Source organism: Paroedura picta, chromosome 6, assembly GCF_049243985.1.
Source record: "Paroedura picta isolate Pp20150507F chromosome 6, Ppicta_v3.0, whole genome shotgun sequence".
Classification (NCBI taxonomy): domain Eukaryota; kingdom Metazoa; phylum Chordata; class Lepidosauria; order Squamata; family Gekkonidae; genus Paroedura; species Paroedura picta.
The window spans coordinates 20,969,074-20,991,664 of NC_135374.1; the positions used below are offsets into that span (position 1 = coordinate 20,969,074).

General features: G+C 43.4%; 1 protein-coding gene across 10 annotated transcripts; it reads right to left on the reverse strand.

Annotated features, from left to right (window-relative positions):
• Positions 1-294: 294 nt before the first annotated feature.
• GJA3 (gap junction protein alpha 3) lies at positions 295-16,943 on the reverse strand. 10 transcript variants are annotated; one of them, XR_013231742.1, is made up of 5 exons: positions 16,665-16,943; positions 13,229-13,327; positions 11,715-11,800; positions 5,851-9,817; positions 295-5,733 (listed from the first exon to the last, which is right to left on the reverse strand). XR_013231742.1 is itself a non-coding variant. In XM_077341660.1 (4 exons), the coding sequence occupies exon 4, from the start codon at positions 9,495-9,497 to the stop codon at positions 8,262-8,264; it is 1,236 nt and encodes a 411-aa protein (XP_077197775.1). In that variant the 5' UTR covers positions 9,498-9,702; positions 11,715-11,800; positions 13,229-13,327; positions 16,665-16,943; the 3' UTR covers positions 295-8,261. The 10 variants fall into 10 exon arrangements, 9 of the variants coding, with proteins under 9 accessions (XP_077197775.1, XP_077197768.1, XP_077197773.1 ...); XM_077341660.1 differs by having other exon boundaries at positions 295-9,702; XM_077341653.1 differs by having other exon boundaries at positions 295-9,817.
• Between the last annotated feature and the right edge of the window lie 5,648 nt (positions 16,944-22,591).

Below are 22,591 nucleotides of genomic sequence, written 5' to 3' on the forward strand. Positions count from 1 at the left end.
TATGGGATGGGACAACTTCTAGTCAAAAGCAGCCAAAGGGAAAGGCACCAAATCCTGCTTATGTGCCCTTCCCATAGTTGCTTTTCTCCCAGACCGATTTCCCCACCACCACCTGATCATGGAAAAAAGTACCTGGGGTTAATGTCTATGTTTGTTTTATATACTGTCAGCATCAGGGGCGGTTCCTGCAGTGCATATACAAACAATGCAATAGACAGGTGTGATACATGACTTTTATACATGACTTTTCCTACACAATTAGGAGGAGGGAATGTGCAGCATCAACAATTGAATCTAAGCATCAGAAAATGAAATTAAAAGTACAGAACATATTTGATAAAATAAATACAGTGTACATAAAAAGTCTTCAATTAAAAACCCAGCAGGGGTAAATACGTAATTCAATAAGCTAAGGACAAACAAAAAATCTATACAAGTTAAAAGGTTATAAAATAGTGATTTGTTTTTCTTTAAAAGGTAGTTTTTCTGTTCTTCCTTCATGACAGGCCTCCCTGGGCCAAAGCTTGTGAAGTAAAAAGAAATAACTAAGCCAAAATCAAATGTGTATTGCAAAGTGCAGGGAAACTGAAATGTTATTGTAATCAACCTTCCATCAATCATTTCAGAAATCTGACAAAACTGTATGCCTTTATCTTTTTCACACATGTTCCCTAACTGTGAGAGAGACCACAAAATTTTTTAATGTGAATTTGATCATATATATTCCTCCGGTACAGAAAGGTTTGGAGATTCAAGTCTGTGCAGATTCCCAAAGTCAGTCAGTCTTCAACATTTGGCTTGCTGTCCTTAATGGAACTTCAAAACATTACATTCTGGCAAGATGAAGGCATTCCTTGCCATCCTTCATCCCCTGGAAGCAATGTGCCAGTGAGGAAATATGATCAGCAAAAAGAACTGAGTTTCCAGTGATACACAGTTTTCTACTGTAACCCTGTGGCAACCCCCAAACAGTTTTGGTTTTTCTACATTGGCCAGGGAACGCTGACAGGCCTTCTATGGGCTTTATGACCTGCTTTTTTGGTATCCCAAGGAATGACTATCACAATTGCAGCAACATACTTCAGGAGTTATGCGCTGGATGCATTGAATCTATGCTCCACATTACATTTTTGCAAGAAGCTCAAAGTCAATGCTGGAAGAACTTATAAATATAAAAACCTTTTATTTTATTCATGGAAGTTCACATATTATGCATCATAAAAAGAATATTTAAATACTTAGAACACAAGATGGGCTAACAGGGCAGGGTATGGAGCTTTTTCACTAAACCCAGGATAGAAAAACAAATAGAAGTTTCTAATTTTTCTTGGTATTAACCGATAAAACTATAAAATCTTGATCAAATCAGAGCTATTCTTTTAATCATTTGCAAAGAGATTAATCCTATATAGAGTTACACTCTTTTAAAATCCACTGAAGTCAATGGGCTTAGAAACATATAACTCATTAGGATTGCACTGTTGGTGTGTTGCCTTGACAAACCTTATACAAAATGAGTGCTTGAAATGCCAAAAACATACCAAGTAATATACCTCATAACCTTTACAAAATATCATGTCCTTTATTTCAGTGATTTCGCATTTACTTGAAATATTTCAACTCTTGGTAAATAACAATATTCCACATCAGTTATCTATTTCACATGCATTCCTGTTGAAGATAAATGCTTTCTGAATCAAAAAATATTCTGAAGTTTCAGTCTTGAGCAGACATAATACTCTTTATTAATACTCTTAATGGTGGTGGTCTAGCTATGTTTTCCAGAGCTCCTCTAGCCTAAGAACTATGCAATACATCTGAAAGTTCCTTTCTGAACCTCATCTATAGCACTGTATGACCTTAGGCAATTCAGGAAACAATCCTAAACAGATCTACTCAGAAGTAACTCCCATGTTATTCAATAGAGATTACTCCCAGGAAAATGTCCTCAGGCATCTAAATGTCAGACTCCCATTTGCAACAGGAGGGCGATACTCTTGTAATACAATACTAAAGTGTTCCTACTTATCACACATATGTAGGTCAATGTCAGCAGGTGTAGATGGAGGACAATTGCACGGGTAGGGGGATGGTGCACGAGACTGTGGAAACCTTCCATCTGCTGAATAACCTCAAACTCCAACAAAGGCTTCTTTCCCAGTGTCAGAGCCCTTAAGGGAAGAAAATCAGCTAGAACAGTGGTTCTCAACCTGGGGGTTGGGACCCCTTTGGGGGTCGAACAACCTTTTCACAGGGGTTGTGGCAGGGTGAGCAGCCCTGCTCTCCAAGGGGGTCCCAAAGGGGCCGGCATCGCTCCTCTTCCATTTCAACAGCCTTGCAGGGTAGATCGAGATAGAGCGTTCTTCTGTCTGGAGCAGTGGAAAAGAGCGAGATCGGCATGGTGGGACAAGAGGCAGAACTGAATTGAGAAACCCCGGGGAAAAAACAATTTATATACAATCATGAACAATGGATCGTCATGCCATTGGTCAGTTTCGGTTTGATTTCTGAGAAAGAACACTTGCATAATGTTATGGTTGGGGGTCACCACAACATGAGGAACTGTATTAAAAGGTCGCGGCATTAGGAAGGTTGAGAACCACTGAGCTAGAATGAAAGGCAGGGTAGAAGTGGCAGGAATAGGAAGACTTTAGCACCCCCCCCTTCCACTTTCCCACTTGAAATCTCCTTCACCGCCTTTTTCAACAAGTGTTAAGCAGCATCCCCTGTGGAAGCAATGCCACCCAAAGAGTTTATTTGTAAGTGAATGTATGCAACATGATTCTATTCACATGCAATCAGAGGCCATCTGAATTTAACGGGGTTTACTCCCAAGTAATCATTTCGGCCACAACCCAGTATATATACAACACTAACTGTACAAACATGAAATTGTTGAAGTTAGCAGGATTTAGATCTAGGTCCCTGTGGCTAATCTTCCAAAGTCTGTAGCGAGATTTCAGGATTTAAACAGTGCCATCCTAAGCAGAGTTATCCTGTTCTAAGGCTGTTGGCCTCAAAACAGAGCATGTTTTAAAACAAAATGTTTGCTCCAAAGAATGCCTCACTTTTATTGATATGCAGTGTTGGATTTAATGGGTCATTTTATGAACCTATCTAAAGGAAAGGCTTTCCAGAATGGGGGAACTAAAGGTCAAACTGCAAAATAATCTTTTTACTATTCTTTGCTTTCTCCTTAAATTGTGTGGTGAACGAAGTATCAGATAAATATACAGCTTTCTCTCAGCAAAAGTAGTGTTACCTGAGGGTGTTGGTTGGGTTCTTAAGTGAATAGTTTCTAAATTGGTTGAAAGAAATACACTGAATATATTTTGTTTAAAAACGGAGTTTGCACAAGAGTTGTTTGTATACACATCATTACATAAATTGAACTAATCAATTATAAATTGAACTAATCCATTATTAATTTTCTTACTGTTATACCATTTTCAGCTCTTTACTTTTGTATCTAGAATGTCTTGGGTATTGTAAGAATAAGACATTCTAGAACCTGCTCCCAAGGCATTTTTCTTGAGCTCTCCCAAGAGAGATGGAATTTATTTTATTGGATTTGTGATATGGACCATTAAAATGCTTAGCCAGAAACCAAAATACTACGCTCAGTAGACTTTTACTTGGAGACTGTCCCTCACAAAATCGTAATAAGTGAATGGTGTGACTGTTGATTAGTTGTGTTCATAGGTATTTTTCTCACGATCCTGTATTTGAAAAGAGAACAGTACCTTCTTTTTGTATGTGAACATAAAATACTATACATAGTATGGGTTTGTAACTATAGTTCTTATTCCCATGGCTGGGAGAAGAAATGAATGAAAAGGGATTAAAAGAGATTCCTTTGTCAAATTCAACCCAAGCAAATTATGCACCCCAGTCAGATTTCCTAGACTAGGAATATCACTTATATTAAATATGAACTGGGGGAGAGGGAGTTTGACAAAAATCATTCTTTACAAAGAGATGACGTGAGTACAGAATTTCTCCCAGAAGACATGTAGGCAATTCTTAAAAAACAACAACACTTCATTGAGATACAAAAAGCTTATGATGCTGCCTTGACAATACTAATTACTTCAAGTTCCAGACAGTGTATGTTTTTTAAAAAGCACACAGAGTGTCATTCTGATCTCATCTTTGCTTATACAACATTGCTGGTTTTACACTGGCACCAGCTGTATTGCACAGGCAACCCTGAGAACAGAATGCTGTACATCATGGTGTTCCAACATGGCTTAAACCAAGAATGTAAAGATATTACCACGGCAATCTTCTCATCTTCTTTCACCCTGATCCAAGGAACGCCATCTCCATTGAGAAATATGGAGTTGCTCTGTTAAAGTCAATGTTTTATCAATTGAAGCAAGGCTCCTCAGTTCAGAGGAAGGGAGTCAAGCATCCAGATGTGGGTTCCATAGGCAGGTATGTTTTACCTGGTGTTCAAAAGTCTCCTTAGGTAAATGGTGGTAGGGAAAGAGGTCACACCCATTATCAGATAATGTACATAGAAACCACATATTTGACTCCCTAGATAATTCTATGTAGCCTGCATTGGCACACTAGGCACTCTTTGTCCACCTATGCACAAACTGCTGCTCCACATCTATGGATTAGGACCAGGACCAAGGAATGCCTTGAACATGCAAATGGCTGTCCCTCCAAGGTTTTTTTTATTGCCAGAGTAAAGCTAAAAGCACAACCTTTCCTCAGTCCTGGGTTCAAGAATAAGCTTATCATTTCATTCTTTCCCAGAGAAAACCTTATTTCTGAGAAGGAGAGACGTGAAAAGTTAGAGTGTCCAAGAAATAGCATTTATGTCACAAGGTATCATTTCCATTTCTTAAAACAGTACTAACATTTATTTAAGTTAGATTTATATTCTGCCATAGCACCGCTTTAATTGATCAGACGCTACCCCAAGACATGAAAATGTTCATAATTTACAGAAAGCTAGAATGGGATAATGGAACTATGCTGTAGCTGGAGGCTCAGGATGGGTTTTGTTATTTGCCTTTTGCAACTGTTATATATCAGGGACTGAAACTAATATTTTGTGTATGCAACATTACTAACTTCTACTCCAATAACTGACTCACTAGATTTGGCAGCAGACTTACACTCAAGTCATTGTTTATGTCAATGACTTAACCTTAGGAGTAGTTGACAAATGACTATTTTTGGTCAGGAAAAGTGTCACTTCTGAACTTTGTTAAAGAGATCCAGCAAGTGAAAGGCAACCACTGTTAACCCAGGTGATGCAGAGCGCATTTTCTTTAATTTGATTTGCATAATGATTTTTTAAAAGAATTTAAAATTAGCCTTGACCCAAAGAAAATTGATAGCACTAGAAATCAGCAAGACAAATGTAAATTGTATTTTTCTTCATAGCAATCTCAATAGCCCAGACTAGCCAGAGTTTGAAAGCTAAGCAGGGTTGGCGATGGTCAGTACTTGAGAGGGAGACCAACGAGGAAGACCAGGGCTGCTATGCACAGGAAGGCAATGGCAAACCTCCTCTGCTCAGCTCTTGCCTTGAAAACCCCATGAGGGGTCTCTGTATATTAGATGCAACTTGATGACACATAATTTATTTATGTACCCCTCAGGGTTCCTAAAAGAGGTGAGAACTGGAGAAGTGTTGCAATATTGACTGCATTATATACCCTGAATGAATTAAGAGATGAGCCATGGTTATGAACTAGAGCAGGGGTAGTCAACCTGTGGTCCTCCAGATGCCTATGGACTACAATTCCCATGAGCCCCGGCCAGCAAATGCTGGCCGGGGCTCATGGGAATTGTAGTCCATGAACATCTGGAGGACCACAGGTTGACAACCCGTGACTTAGGGGACCCAAAATGGTAAGAGGGAACAGAGAAAAGCAGAACTGATGAAAACTAAGAAATCTGGAGTGAACATACAGTAGTCTCAGTTTAGGGCAGGGGTAGTCAACCTGTGGTCCTTCAGATGTCCATGGACTACAATTCCCATGAGCCCCTGCCAGCAATGCAGGGGCTCATGGGTTGACAACCTCTGAACTAGAGCATACTTTCTCAATTTTTTTACCATACAGAAACCCCTGAAACATTCTTCAGACTTGAGATACCAGAAGTAGCCTGATTGTACAGAATATGGTTGGGAAGCATAGCTGTGTACATGCTCACCCAGGGCCCCTCCCCTTCCCACTGCCTCCAGGCCCATCACTGGACATTTTGGGAGGAGGGAACAGGTCGGCATGACCATGCATGGTCATATCACCCGATAAATGTTTAACAAATCAAAAAAATACATAAACAATTAATTAACTCCCACCCATTCAGGAAACCCTTTCAGGGCTGTCAAGAAACCCCAGGGTTTCATGGAACCCTGGTTGAGAAAGCCTGAGCTAGAGAGACAAGTGGTTTGCTGGGAGACTGGGGCAAATGAGTCAAGGACAGGAATAAGCTAAAGTCAGAAACTGCAAAGTCTAATGAAGGAACACGTAAGCAAGAGGCAGAGCATGGGGAGGGCAGATTGTGTACAGTGAAGGGGGGGATGGAGTGCTGGACAGAGACTATGTATTCCCCAGCTGAGAGCTCACAATCAGAGAGCAGTTTCTGATAAAGACAAAATCAAGAGAGTCCCAAAGTCAGTATTTTGGAAGAAGTAACAGGACAGAAGGAATTATGAATGTAAACACCAAAGTCTCCATGGAGCAAGATTGTCAGAGAGAAAGAAAGCTATCCAGACATCAGTGTCTGAAACAACAGTTGCAAGTGAGCCAATTTATTTCAATGGGGCTCAAATGCACTCAAGGTTCTATGGGTCAGACGCCTCATATTATTAACAGCTTTTAGGCTTGAAGAGGAACAAGTTAGAAGTTGTGACCATGGAAGACTAGAGAGAGAGAGAGAAAGAGAGAGAGAGAGAAACAGATGGCCATGTTTTAGTTCCCCTTTAATTAAAATTAAGGATAAAACTTGTCAAGGAATCGGAAACTGTTGGAATATTTGAAAATATTTGAAAATCCTCTTCGTTTTACTGTTTCACTTCCGCTCTTTATGGCTTTTGTGGGATGCATTTTATTCCCATTGAGGTTGTGTCAGCTGGACAGAATTCAGTACTTTGAAAACCCACATTGATTGTCAGTACTTGTTTAGAAACCACTGGGACTTGAAAGTACTTAATGGCGACTGGTTTGGTGTCCTAGGAATTCTTCTTAGCAAGCACTAAACGGTCAGCTCCCTTTTAAATAGTTTGTCCTATAATTTTGCTCACAGCAGTTTTCTTAGCATTTTAATCCAGAATTCTGAGTTGTTTTAAGCTGCAATCCTAAAAAAGCTTTCCTGGGAGTCAGCCCCAGTGATTAAAAGGGAAATTGCTTCTTCACTGATGTGCTTAGGACTGCTTCCTTAGTTGCTTACTATTCTAGAAGTAATTTAAAAAATGCAACAGTGTGTGTGTGTGCAAGAAAAAAATGTGGATGTAAAACACATCGTAGTGATTTGGGAAGACTGGGTAGAATCTCAAGCTGGACACAGATCAAAAAAGAAGAAATAATCATAATAAAGGAAAAATGAGGCTAAAATCTACTGCAGGGTTAGCTCAGTATTTGCCGGGTCCAGGGGCATTGGAAATCGGCAGTTTGTCAACTACAAGAATCTGCAGTGATTAAATGGAAGACGATGAAAGCAACTTTGTTTATAATACAATTCAAGAATGTGAGTAATGATTTGACATTAGCCTTGTGTTCATGGAAGTGATGTGTGGGCAGCTGGCAGGGGTTAAGCGGAAGGGAAATATCTGCAGATGCGAATGGATGTAAGGGAACATGACAGCAGTAAGGATGAGGGAGAGATGACAAATGTCAGGACTAAACGTGTACTAAACATTGTTTTAGGGGCTATGTCATCACAACAGCAATGTCTTTATTGCTGCCTGTACCCATCACCTGTGAAATCCTCTTTCCTCACTCATGATCTGATCGCGATTGGTCCCTTGGCCAGTGGGCTGTGAGTCAGCCACTCCTGACCTACTGAGGAAAAAATAATCGGTATTTATCCCTGCCCACTGCGACCCATAGAGTGCAAGAACCACAAGCTTCAAAGTTTGGAATCCTGCCCTTCCCAAATCCCTATCCTGGGGCTGAACCTATTTTAACCCCTGCACCACTCTGGGATGCTTCCCCTTTACCCTTCGCTATATTCATAATCTACATCTCCTAGCTCAGAGTGTGTGTGTGTGTGGGGGGGAGGGCGGGGGAATCAAGCTACACGGTCAAGTCATCGGACCTAGCTCTACTGCTGCTCGACTTACTAGCCCTGCTCAAGCGGCGTGTGTCTATGAGCAGCGGCGGGTCATGCATCTCCACCAGGGTGCAGGTAGCAGATGTAGGTCGTTCCTCCTCTTCCCCGTCTCCGTCCCACTTGCTGCTGCTCCCCCTACTCAGACTGGTGCTCATGCTACTGCTGTTGGTAGCCACTGCAAGGGACAAAGGAAGCAGGAGAGGAGGATGCTCATTGGACTCCTCTTGCTCGAGAGGCGAACACCGGAGGCTACTCTGGGTGGTGGAGCAAGATGAACTGGATACTGGCAGTTTCCTCTGCTGCTCGATGGCCAGGTTTGCCCAGTTCTGCTCATCTGCCAGCTCACGGCTACCACTGTTGAAACAGGAGTTAACAACTGATGAGGGCGAAGGGATGGAAGATGTAGTTGATATAGGAGTAGAGACGGCAGTGTTCCTGGTGGCTATATGCCTCTCTTCACCAACAGGGCCCCCCCCTGGGTAGCTAGCCAGGGAGGTGGAGGCAGAGACTGGGTGGGACCCACAGATAGCCTCAACGTAACGTGGCACTTCCCTTTCCCGGAAAACTAGTGGAGTGATGGCACGAGTTTCAGGAACAGTGATTGAAGGAACGTGTGGTGGTGGTGGTGGTGCTGTTGATGGCAAAGCCGACAGGGAGATGGGTTTGGAGTCTTCCACTTCTGAGACTGATGCGATGGTGGTGGTGAGGGGTGGTTCATGGTGGAGCCTGTTGGACACGCCCTGCCTCAGTTTCTTCCACCCCAAGTGATATATCTCAAGCATGTTGAGCAGCAGAGAGAGACAAGCTACTGCCAGCATGAAGATGATGAAGACAGTCTTCTCTGTGGGCCGTGAGATGAAGCAGTCCACGGTGTTTGGGCAGGGCCAGCGGCTGCAACGGTACAGTGGCTTCAGCTCAAAGCCATACAGGAAATACTGGCCCACAATGAAGGCTATTTCAAAAAGAGTTTTAAAAATAATGTTGAAAACATAGGTGCGTAGCAGAGCGCCTGCCATGCGAATCCTGCCGTGCTCGTCACAGAGTGGTAGCCTCTCTTCTTTCCATGGAGATGGAGCTCTGCTAGTGCTACTGTGGTCACCACCACCAGATTTTACTTCTGACCCCCCTGGGTGGCAGTCCTCCTTGCCATTCACTGCTTTCCTCAACTCTTCCTCTTTCTCTTTCTTTTTTTCCTCCATGCGCACAATGTGGAGCACATGGCCCAGATAGATGAGGGTTGGGGTGGAGACAAAGATGATCTGCAGCACCCAGAAGCGTATGTGGGAGATGGGAAAGGCTTCATCGTAACAGACATTCTCACAGCCAGGTTGCTGCGTGTTGCATGTAAAGTCCGACTGCTCATCTCCCCAGACTTCCTCAGCAGCGGCCCCCAGCACCAAGATCCTGAAGATAAACAGTACCGTCAGCCAAACTTTGCCAATAACCGTGGAGTGCTCTTGTGCATTCTCTAATAGTCTCCCCAGAAAGTTCCAGTCACCCATTGTTTCAGATCTCTAACCTACAATAAGAACAGCATTATTACAAAAAAGAGCTGAGAATCTGGCAAGTAATTATCCCACCAAAAACACCCCCATCCACCTAAATAGTTGTCTGCAAATTTATTATTGCAAAAATTTCAGTTATCAGGGTTAATAGGGTTTTCCCCCTAATGGTGCGGAAGCATGTAGGCTAGGATTACTAGAATGAATAAGCAGCATGAATTGGATACATATTCACTGTGCTATGATCCATTGGTAAGCATATTCATGCAAAATGATTGCAGACAATATGCTATTGTGGTGCTTGTCACAGTACATTGTCACAGTGCTTGTCATGCACATTATTTAACGAGGCACTGTAAAATTCACGCAACCACTTTAATTAGGCCAATCACAGCAGAACTGTTTCCATTAGCCGAACATTGATGTTTGAAATCAAATCCCCATTTGCAGTCCACAGTGGCATAGTCCAGGAACACTTTTGCCACGTGATCAATCTTTTGCTTACAGTCGAGAGAAACTATGCGACTTTTATTCTTCATCAGCTTCCATTTCAAAACTTAAGATGTTATCTTTAATGTCTTGAAATCAAACAGCCAAGACCTTAATCACTAGAGCTAACTGGACACATAAACAGAAATCTGTTAACAAGCAGAGAGAAAACAGCCAGCGTTAAACACCACTAAGGGGGGGAAAACCACTTGATCCAAATAGTTAACACATATGAAATCAGCAGAAGCAAATTCTCTGACACAAAATCCACTCTGTTCGCCCAGTACCTGAGCAAGTGCAGATGGCATCCAGATCACACACCACTGCACTCCACCCCTACCCAGCAAGGTTTATAATAGGTAACTTTTTGTGTGTGTTGTGGTCTAGGGAGATGCTCTGGGTGAACAAACAAAACCCAAAGACTTTCATGGTCTCAAATGACATTTTCAGACTGCCTGTGTGTAGCTGTTGACACTCCACCAGATGGATCTGTTATTGTATTTGAGGCTTTCTGGAGCTACCTGGGAGACGTTTTGTTTGTCCTGAATACTGGTAGAGAAGCATCAAAAACATTTGGCACACTGTCACTTTGACTTCCAGTCCCAAGCATGAATTTTATTTGATTTAATTCCTAATGTTTCTAAGGGTGAAGGTGCAGCATTACAGCTAGGCAGCCCAATTGCATGCATGCAGACCAAAAGCCTATGCCTATTTACAATATTTATATATTGCCTATGCAGAAAAGATAGTGCTTAAGACAATGCAACAGCACTTTAAAACAGACTAGTGATAGAATTCTATTAACCACCAGCAATTATGCAAAATTAAGCAAAAACAGGAAAATACCTACAATAGCTAAAACAGCAAACTTTAGATGGAAAATGCAGTGCCCAGGCAGGACAATAAGCCCATGTACGTTGAAGCTTTATGAATAAAAATCAGCATCTTTAATTGACATCAGAAATGAACAGGCAACTAGTGGACAGCTTTAATTACTAGAGTTATATTCTGCCTCTAATTCACTTTAGCTTGCATTTCTATTTTGGACAATTTGAAATTTCAAATTGTCTCCAAGGGCAGCCCCTAGTAGCATTACAGTAGTCCAGGCTTTCTCAACCAGGGTTTTGTGAAACCCTGGGATTCCTTGATGGCCCTGGAAGGGTTTCCCAAATGGGTAGAAGTGAATTATTTTTTTATATAGTAGTTAGAGCAGTATAACACAAATAACCAGATCATGGATCATTATGGCCATATCACACTTTTCAAGGAAGGACTGATTGAAGGTGCCATATTACAATTGAGACCTAAACATCTAGATCTTTCAGCACTCTCAAGCTGTGAACCTGTTCTTCCAGAAGTGATAGATCTTATCCATAGATAAGTGTCTCCCAACTCCACAACAGCGTTAATATCAACCAACAGTACCTCAGTCTTATCTAGATGGAGCTTTGGTTCATTGGCCTCTTCTAGCCCATTGTCACATCCAGACACTAATTCAGCACAGCAACAGCCTCATCAGGTTAAAATGGAAAAGACAGAGAATTGATTGTCATTCACATGTTGATGGCACTTAATTCCAAATCATCAGTTGATTTTTCACCCCAGAAGTTTCCTGTAGCTATTACACAGCACTGCAACTACTATGTCCTTAGCAAAGGTCATCCAATAATGGAACCAAATCTGTTCCCAAAGCAGGTTTGAAACTTGCTTGAAGTTATTCTTAATCACTGAGTGTTCAGAACTGGGATTTCAATTAATGTACTAGTTTGCCTAAATGGCTGGTTGATCAATGAAGAGTGGAAAACTTTGTAAGCCACCAAAACAATTGAAGTGTGGTGATAATTAATTATTCATTCTGGCTTTTCTAGGCACCAGCCTGGTCTTATTACTATTTTTATTGTTAACAAATTATTATTCATTACTGCTATCATTCTTATTACTCTTGCTATAATTAGTGTTATACATTTCAAAGGTTCATAATTGCCCAATCAGATATGCTTCATCAGGAAGTTGGCAGTATGAGCTTAACTGAATGTAATACACCCAGATGGAAAAGGGACCAACTTAAACTAGGGAAATGCATCTGAAATGAACAGAAATGCAAAATACAGAACTTGGTCAGGCAACATTACCATCATAAAAATGATGGTAGTATCACAGCACAGCTAGCACTAAAGGTTTCCACTAAGCACCAGTAGCCAACTGAATGCTAAGAGATATTTTTACAGCTAAAGACTCCCTCTCCTCCTTTCAGCCCAAACTCATTCCTTGATTGCATCAGCCAAAGGCCTTGGCAAAACACAGTCACAAATACGGAAATTAGAGCTGAGAGTTCCTTTGTATGAAGCACTGAGATATTCAGGTGCACAAAAACATCTCCAGCATCAACAAAATATCCACAGAGGAAATCTTTTTGAACAAATCCTCTTCCAAATCCTCAGATGATACAGGAAGAAAACAACTTTGATTTTGAAACAAATACTCTATAAAGCAGAGAATCTGGATCCTTCCAGAAACAATTTCTCTCCACCTTAAATTTTCACTGAGGCTTCTCCATCAGTTTGCAAACAAATAGCTGTGGAAATCTGTAGGCTAGAATGCATCTCTGGAACAGGGAGCCCTTCCCCAGCATCCTGCATCCTAAGATAATAAGGAAGGAGCCCCTAAGGTGGTTCCTCTCAGTCACCTGTTCTGTGCCTGGGACAGAAGAACTAGCTGATAGGAATACTGCCACATCAGTTTTGATCCCTTTTGCCTCCCTCCAGAGTCCAACTTCTGTAGGATTTTCATTTGCATGCTCCCACTCTCTTTCACCCTCCTAACCCCATGCACTGCTCAAAGTTAAATGCTCAGCCTGCCAAGGAAACAAAGGGGCACATCTGTGCCCAAGGCTTGAAATATTTCCATGCACAAAACACAGGCTTCTATCTGAAACTCACAGATGCAACCCAGTGCACAGCTCTCTCAAAACGGTTCCACATTAGCCGAGTCAAACAGATCTCCTTGGTTTCCAACACATCAGGAGTGGGAGATGAGAGCTTGAAGGGAGAGGAGGGAGGTTGGAATTAGGAATTACAGAGGCGTTTCTATGCACTTCATAGGATCGGGCTGCCAGTCACGTGTTAATGTGTCCCTTTACGATTATTCATCTGTCTCATGGATTACGCAACTATTCATCAACTAGTGGACACTCAGTTTTTAGGTGGTGTCCCAAAATACCTTTACAAAGCTATCCTAAACAGCATTACAACCTTTTAAGACCATGTACTCTTGTGGCGCAGAGTGGTAAGGGGCAGAAATGCTGTCTGAAGCTGTCTGTCCATGAGGTTGAGAGTTCAATCCCAGCAGCCAGCTCAAGGTTGACTCAGCCTTCCATCCCTCCGAGGTCGGTAAAATGAGTACCCAGCTTGCTGGGGGGTAAAACGGTAATGACTGGGGAAGGCACTGGCAAACCACCCCGAATTGAGTCTGCCATGAAAACGCTGGAGGGCGTCACCCCAGGGGTCAGACATGACTCGATGCTTCCACAGGGGATACCTTTACCTTACTTCAATGCAAGGATTTAACGCTGTTTAGGATTGCATTGTGACTACCCAATAATGGCAGCTCTCAGTCTTTTACTTGTCCACAGGGTTTTACACAGGTGCAACATTCTTGACACAAGAGTCCCTTGCAAGTTACACTCAAAATACACACTTTAATTGTGTTGCAAAAAGAAAAGTGCAATATGGCTTGGGATTTTTGATAGCTCAATCCTTATGGAAGTTAAGGGAGCTGCAATCCTAAAAAGCTTCATTAGCAGTGAATCTCTTCATTCTCAGTCTTTAGGAGGGAAAAGAACTACTTACTTTGGAAAGGCAACTGTCACAATCCCATGCAGTTATTCAGAAAATTGCCACGCTGCCTTTCCAGCTTAACATGCCCAAGGGGGCTGACAAAATAAAATTGTAACACAATAATTGGCAGCCTTAGTTGTACTACCTGGGAGTAAGCTCCACGGAAATCAAAAGGATTTACCTCTGAGTAAGCACATGTTAGCTCAGACAATCTGAATTCAGAGATTTATCTGAATTCAAACCATTCCTGTAGGTACTATTTAAACACTAAGGTAAAGCATTTCTAAGCTTGATAGAGACTCCAGCACAAGCAGCTTGATTTCAGTGGGATTTGTTCCAGGTAAGTATGCTTAGACGCAGGATGTGAGGCTGGAAAACTGAAAAATTGGAGGACAGTAAACACGGGGGGGGGGGCAGATTAGACAAAGTAATACTTTTAGTACAGGTTAATACTTATACTTGCAGGATCCACCTGTCCTTAAAACGTAAATATATATTCAGGACAGTAAATTGTGGAGCAAATTAACTATGCATTCATCTTCCGGACAAAGTAGGCATCAAATTCAGTTTTACACCTGCTTTTTGGCACTCTTTGTTTGCCGACAAAGGTTTCCTATTTTGCTTTTTAAAAGATACCATCCTGTAGCTTGCTCATTCGCTCTCTGTCACACATTCACACACACGCTGCTGAGATGTTTCACTCTCCGGAAGTCACATTTAGGACTAACTCAGAGTAGACCAGCATCTACACCTCGGCTTTACAGCGAAGGATGGGCAGCCGGAGAGGATCGCCCCGAGCCAACGATGCGCAAGGAGCTACTCCGGGGTGCCCCCATCGTCTCTGCGGGCCAGCGCCCTTGCATTTAGCAAGCCGCTCGGCTTCCACATCGCTTCCCAGGCCGCCGTCCTCCATGCCTGGGGTATCAAAGCCCCAGCAATGGGATCGTTCCTCTTTCCAAGGAGAACCGGAGCTGAAAAGGCTGAGCTTCGAAGCACGCCTCCTGCCCTAAACCACTCCTGCGTTATGGCGTTAAACTTTCAACCCACCCGCATTAATTCGCTTCTCTCGAAATAAGATCCACTGAAATGTACGGCAGTTATGCCAAGTATATGTACCGGCTCGAGGCGCGGACGCTGAGCATGCCCGATCCATCAAGGAAGCAAGTCCTGCCGAGTCGAAGAGATGTTGCTTACTCCCGAGTAAAAATGCGCAGGACTGCCGCCTCGGCGTAACTCACAGCTTTCATTTTTTCAGGCTCCGTAGCAATGACCAGCAGCCTTTCCCAAACGGGATTTAGCAGGCTCGCAACACTTGGCCGGCGTTGCCAAAGTTTAAGCAAAGCTTAACTTTGCAGGTGCACAAGAAAAGGAAAAAAAAACCCGAAACCTCCGCAAAAGACCGGAATTCCTTGACAGAATGAGAAAGTCAAGAAAATTCTAGCGCACATCCTCCGCCCCCCCCCCCCCCAATATCTTCTGGTCCGAATTCAACAGCCAAGACTGTCCATCACCATCGACGCTGTTTACTATGTTGACTTCAACGATTACCTTCCATGGCCGCCCACCAGGTATTTAACGAAGTAGCGGAGCAAAAAGGGTCCCTGCCCCGAGAAACCTTTATTCTCATTGCAGCAACTCAAGCTGACAGGGGGCAAGGAACGGGGATGGGTGAGTGAGAACCCTGGGGAAATTCTTCTCCCGAAGTTACATTTTGTTCTCTGTGGATTATTTCCAAGGAACCAAAAGCAGAAACCGCTTGACACGATCCAGTTACACATTCCTGGAGTTGTCATGATCATAATCATTCCCTAAGAAGCCTGGAATAGATCAAGGAATCATCCTAGCGGTGCGAAACCCCTCAGGAATAATCCAAACCGGCCTTTTTGCCAGGTCAGCCCCCGCCCCCTCATGAGCTGTACCTAAAGGGCTAGAGAAAGAAGGAAACCTTCATGAGTTACCTCGAGAACCTGAACATCGTAAAGTGGAGAGAATAACAGATCCGCTTTGAGCAATTTGGCAGAAAACGAGAGTGGAGGGAGGAAAAAATCCACCGGTAGTGAAAAGCCACGTTAAGACTCGAACGTATCCCTTGCTACGAAAAAGGGGCCAGGCAGGGTCCCTTGCGATCCCAGAACCCTGTAACCCGAAACCCGGTCAAGGTGCATCGTGGTTTTGCAAGGAGCGCATGCAACTCTGAGCCTCCCGCACCGCGCGGTGCGGTGCGGGTGGGGGAAGCTACTGCTGCACCACAAAGATGCACCCCCCGAAAAGCAGCGTGCATGGCAGCCCCCTCCTCCCAAGTCCTGCCGCCACTTTCCCAAAAGGGCACTGCTTTATTCCAGAGGCGGGTTGCAAGAAGCCAGGCAGCAGAGTTTGCAAAGCCGAAGCCGTCAGCAACCAGCCAGCCGGTCCTGAGGACGCCGGGCCGAGTCAGGCTTCTTGGACCGGGCAAAAGTGCTTCGCAGAAGCCGGCCCCCGCCCGCCTCCTTCTCCCCCGAGCCGCCCAGCCCAGCCCAGCCGCGGGGGACCCGGCGCTTACCCCCACAAGCTCTGACCGCAGCCAGCCAAGCTCAGCCCGCTCACCAAAGTCCTTCGGTGCACATGGGAGGGAAAAGGTCGTAAAGGGAGAGAAAGGCGGATTTACAAAAATAAAAACATAAAACAAAAAAGGTGTCGTTGTTATTAGGATGAATAAGAAAGCATAAAGGAGGCTAATCGAGGCTCCCTCCCAAATCTGTCCGGCAGGGAAGTTTCATGGCACTTAACGCTTGACTCCCGCACAGAGAGGGCGAGACCCGGCGCTCTCCCTCGGCCATCGCCGCTGTCACATTGAATGAACGTGCCTGGCTGAACCCGCCAAGTTAGCGCCTCGCAGGCGGGCCCCAGGCCACTCCCCCGGCCCGCCCAGCACGGCCTGTCGCCCGGCCGACTCCTGCCTGCCGCCGCCGGGCCTAGGCGTCGGAAGCTCCCGCCAAAAAGGCCGCGCCGGCCGAGCGGGCCTGCCTATGCCAGAGGTGGGGATTGGGGAGGGAGAAGGTGGTGGTTGGGAGTGCTTCTTTTCGTTCTCTTCTTCGCAAAGGAGGAGGCTGTGAGGTGAGTGGAAGCCCAGCAAGCAGTAAGCGTGTACTTGACCCGTTCACACGCACGCCCAATACCCGCGTGTAGAATGGGACTTGCCTTTCCATTCAGCTGACAAAGGGCATTCCTTATGTGAGATGCATCTGGGATGATGCCCCTCAGACTCTGTGTTTTAAATGTTTGCAGCTATGCCAGCCTCCAGGCGGAACCTGGGCTCATCTCCAGACTGCAGAGATCTGTTCCCCTGGAGAAAATGGAGGCTTTGGAGGGTGGGCCCTGTGGCGTCCTTCCCCAGAGGTCCCTGCCATCCCCAGGCTCCATTCCCAAATCTCCAGGAGTTTCCCAACCTGGATCTGGCAAGCCTAACCACCACCACCCCCCACAGGTGGCTGAAGGGGACCTGGCAACCCTAGGTGTATGCCTAAAAATGTCACCAGAATGGGATAATCTCTTTCTTGTATCATACAATTATTTTAGTCAGGGGCAGAGTGGGGGGTCTTCTGTATCCTAGTCTGATACTCACCCACTACACCATGCTGGCTTGCAAACAAAAATAAGTCTCAGTGGGATAGATTTCTAGGTACATTTAGTTAAGATTGCACTGTGAACCTCTTAAAGAGTTTCACATAATTACAAATGGCCGTCTATACAACTCATACAATAGTGTATTTGATTTTATAACCATTTCCTCTGTTTTGGGAAATGGCAGCTATGGGGAAAACAGCCCAGAATTGGAATGTCTCCCCAAGAAGATTTCAAGACAGTAGAATCCTGCAAGACACGCAAACAATGAAGTTCTCTGCATATATATTTTTGCTCGGATCTATTGTGGATTCAGGACTACAAACAACCACCACAGCCACCCTACTCCGCTGCAGCTTCCTATCTAACATTTCATCTATGATACTCCTGTGACTTCCACTATCATTCACCAAAATGATAATAACATTATTTCCCATGCCATTACTGTCCACCCCAGTACAGTGGCAAGATTGGTGTGAGTCACTGTCAAATAACTGAAGCTTCCATATCTTACTGAGACAATGTGAAACTGGACCACAAGGGGGGGCATAAAAGAACCAGTGATGACTGTGTCAGCTCATTAATTTATAAATTAAATGTCACTGTGTACTAATTGTGAAGAAAAAGCCTGTACTTATCCATAATGCCCATGATTTTGCCCAAGAAAACCTGGAAAAAATGCTGAAATGGGCGATTCAAAGCCTGTGGTGAAAATTCTGATTGTGGTTGGTGCAAAAATTTAAAAAAACACCTGAAGTGGACATAGTTGGGTACAACTTACTATGGTTCTGCTGTGCCAGCAGCTACTGCATCGTGGATAAACTAGCATTATACAGATGTGAGGCAGTTGTAGTCTTACACATTACTAGCAGATTCAAATGAGTAGCCGTGTTGGTCTGAAGTAGCACCGTTAAGACCAACAACGATTTATTCAAGGCGTGAGCTTTCGAGTGCAAGCTTTCTGCATATATATATATACACACACACACACACACACACACACACACACACACACACCACTGATATGATGGTCAGTCTAAAAGCTCACGCCTTGAATAAATCTTTGTTGGTCTTAAAGGTGCTACTGGACTCTGATTTTATTGCATTACTAGCAGGAAAGCAGAAAGTATCACACATTGGAGAGGTAGCAGCATGCTTAATCTGCCCTCCATCTTGCAGAGGTAGGCCCAGAGCTAGTATTTATGTCAGTTGTTTGGATTTATTCTCAAGTCCAGTACAGAGTTTGGATCTGTGTGGTTACTTCACCCAAGCTAGGCAACCCCTTCTCAGAATGAACTGATGTCACCCTTGTGCTCCTTTGGTTGTGGTTGTGAGGAGGCTGTCCATTTTCTTGTGGCTGACGTAGTTTCACCTACAAAGTCTCTACCTGCTTTCCCCCACTCATTTCCAAGCAGCTAGGCTGCTTGTTAGGTTCCACCAATCTTTCCATGACTTTACATCTCAATGTTTTCTCATGCTTCTCTGGGTTCACATCACTTGTACCTATCTGCTTCCCTTTCCTTGCTGTATCCCAGCTTGGGTTACACAGGAATTCCTGCATGAGACATTGTTTCAAGCATGGGTGGTTAGCATGTGTATATTAATTCAGAAAGCCTCAAAGGCAAATTAAGATCCTGGGGAAGCTGTAGAAATCCTGCACTGGTCCCTAGAGGTGGTTTGGGAGTGGATGTGGGCTAATAAACTGAAGTTTAAGATGTTGGCACAGAATGCTTCAGCCAGGATAGTTGACCAAAGCAGGTCATATCATTCCAGTCTTGGCCCATTCAGTCTTGGCTTCCAATCTGTTTCCAGGCACAATTCCTTTAAAGCACTATATGATTTAGGACCTGATATGTTGGTTTTAGTGGGTTTTCAGATGATGTTTTATTATGTATGTTTTAATTTATTAGCTGCCTTGGTGACTCTTATGATGGCAGAAAGGTAGGGTATACATTTTGTTAAATAACCCAAAATTACAATGGACTGTAGTAACTGGCCTAAGCACAGCTGCATGGCCCTTTTAGAGTGAGACTGAGAGCACTTGGCTAGTTTTAGCTCTTTATCCATCTTGGGGGTAGACTTAAACATTTTCCAGTTGGAAGCCCAGGTGCTGCAACTCCCAACACCCTAACACATTTTTGGATTCACAGTTAGGCTGGCATCCTGCTTGGTGACAAGCACATGCTCAAGGTATCTTAGGTGATCTTCCTATAAAAATAATATAATCAATGTAAAGGTAAAGGTAAAGGTATCCCCTGTGCAAGCACCGAGTCATGTCTGACCCTTGGGGTGACGCCCTCTAGCGTTTTCATGGCAGACTCAATACGGGATGGTTTGCCAGTGCCTTCCCCAGTCATTACCATTTACCACCCAGCAAGCTGGGTACTCAATGTATGCAGCAGCTGGGTAATCAATGTATGCAGCAGCAAATTCTCTCAGGCCTTCCCAAAAGTGGCCCTATCAGGTAGAGCTTCATGAAGACCAAAGGGCATGCAAGTATAATCCCTTAGGGCCATGGAAGGCTGCCTTCTTCTGGTCTTCCACGGCCAGGGAAATCTGCCAACATCCCTTAATTGAGGGATGGTCAAGCAAGATTAAAAGAATCCAGTTCAGTTGCTTTAAGTTAAATTGTAAGGTTTTTTTTTTTGGGGGGGGGCATGATTGAAAACTCATTACATCCAATGAAAACCCATTAAAGCAGGTGGCCTAACATTATCAAGATATTGCTTCATGTAGGTCTCAAAATGTATATCCTACCATTGTCTGCCATCATAATGAAATGGAAAAATTCGACCAGTCGGCTATCAAAAACATATTCTGGAGCTGATAGAATGTTAGCGAGAAGGACAGTTGTAAACTCTGTTAAGAAAGTTGAAAACAGCAGTTAGGAGTTGAGAGTGAGTAAAGTTGAATGAAGCTGTGGAGAACAGCAGCTTAAACCTGACTGAAAACTTGTAACAAAGGTCCCAAATATTGAAACATGGAAATAGTTCAAAAATTCAACATGGTCATGGCTGTCTATATAATTCAAAGGAAGCAAGATGTGTAGTGACTGACATACCTGTAGGTACACAGAATCTTTGAGAAAGTGATTATGGAGAGTGGTAGTCACTGTGTGTGAGTGAGACAGCTACGTCACCGCCACTTCCCAGTATTTTGTTGTTCCAGAAAAGAATGAGATTTCAAAACCATCAACTAGACAAAACTGTCGGCAGAATGCACCAACATAAGATCCTAGTTGTGGGGAAAGAAAAGTCTAAAGAACTTAGAAGGGTTCTTTTTTTAAAAAATTGGCTTGCACTCCTTTGGCATCATTATCATAGCTTTGGTCACAAATACTAGACACCAACAATCCATATTTTTCTGTCATCCTGTTCCATATAGTGCTTGCAAGATCCTTTCCTGTGGCCTGCAGAAATTCCACAAAAAAAGAACAAATGTAAAATCCCTTGATGTCTACTGATTTGCTGTTAAATAGGGGGGAATGTTTGTAAATAGAGTGGGCAACTTGTCCTGTAGCACCTTGGAGAGAGGTAAGAATCTATAACTTAAAGTGATTCTCCCTTTTACTGCATGAGATATTAAGTCTGTGCTATGAGAAAAGAAACACAATTATTTTGCAGCAGTGGTGACCCTTGGCATCCACCTTACTTGCACATTGATGATACTGTCACTGGAAATTATTTTTGTATGCATTTGAGCTTCGTCTCAGGGGTACCATTTATGTTTTCCCCCCACTCTCTTGTATTTTTGTCAATGAAGGATAATATTTCATGTATTTGACAAAAGGGGAGCTAGTTCATGCATGTTTATACCAGAATAAATATGTTAGATCTTAAAATACCGTGACACTTTGTTGCTTCTGCTGCATAGAGTACCAGGGATGCTCTCCAGAATTTGCAATATCTAATGTAAGCAAACTATATATCTTGAACTGATTCTTAAAAAAATCATAATGTGACTTTGTTAGGTATCCTAAGTATGAGTGACGCATGTGAAGTTTTAGTTCAAACTTGTCAAATGATTTCACTTTCATACGAGGAAATTGGCAAGCTTATGCATAACAAAATAGTGTTCCCCTTTTTTGCTGCACTGTTTGAACATCGTATGGTTTGTGGACAGCAGGTGGCAGCATAAGGACATGATATGAGCTATGTTAGGAAAACAGCAAAAATCCTGGTATTTAAATAGTATTATAATTGCCAAACAGGAAAAGAGTGGTTAAACTGCAAGTGGCAATCTGTTCTGACATTTTTAAATGGTGGAGATATTAGTGATCGTTATTACTGTTTATGGTTTAGCCTTCCCAAGTTGTTCCACTGAAGAGTCTGGAACCCATTAAGGTAGATACTTTGCAAAAAAGTGGTGAAGATTTCTTTTTCTAAACACTCAGTGAATGAGAAGGGCATAAGGGTAGATACTATTTCTGGATTTGTTTGTTTACATAATTTATAGTCTGCCTTTTTCAATGGGACTCAAGCCAGATTACACAAATATTTATTGGTGGGGCACCAAAAGCCAGGCCTATGAAGATGGCTTTCCCTGAATTCGGATGGACATAATTTGGTCATTTACTGCTGCGTAACTTTCCACTGCAAGAGCTGTTGAAGTCTTTGGATGGAAAGTGGCCATTGTCTGTCCAGTGTAGTTCACTGATGCCGAACAGACTGATGTTGAGTTGGGTGATTTCAAATTTCACAATATCTAATTTTCCTTGCGACATTCCACGTACATTCCATGTTGCAATCCTTCAGGTTTTCTTTTGGCTCAGGCCTCTGCGTTCTCGGTGGGCTACATCGGCAGCTAGGTGTCCATAAATGCCCAGGTTACTGGCAGAGAGCTGTCGCCGTCCCCCAGCGGCTTGTT

What these genes read in the sequence shown, in the direction of transcription:
- GJA3 (XM_077341659.1), bottom strand. Translation starts at nt 9,800, where the DNA reads ATGGGTGACTGGAACTTTCTGGGGAGACTATTAGAGAATGCACAAGAG.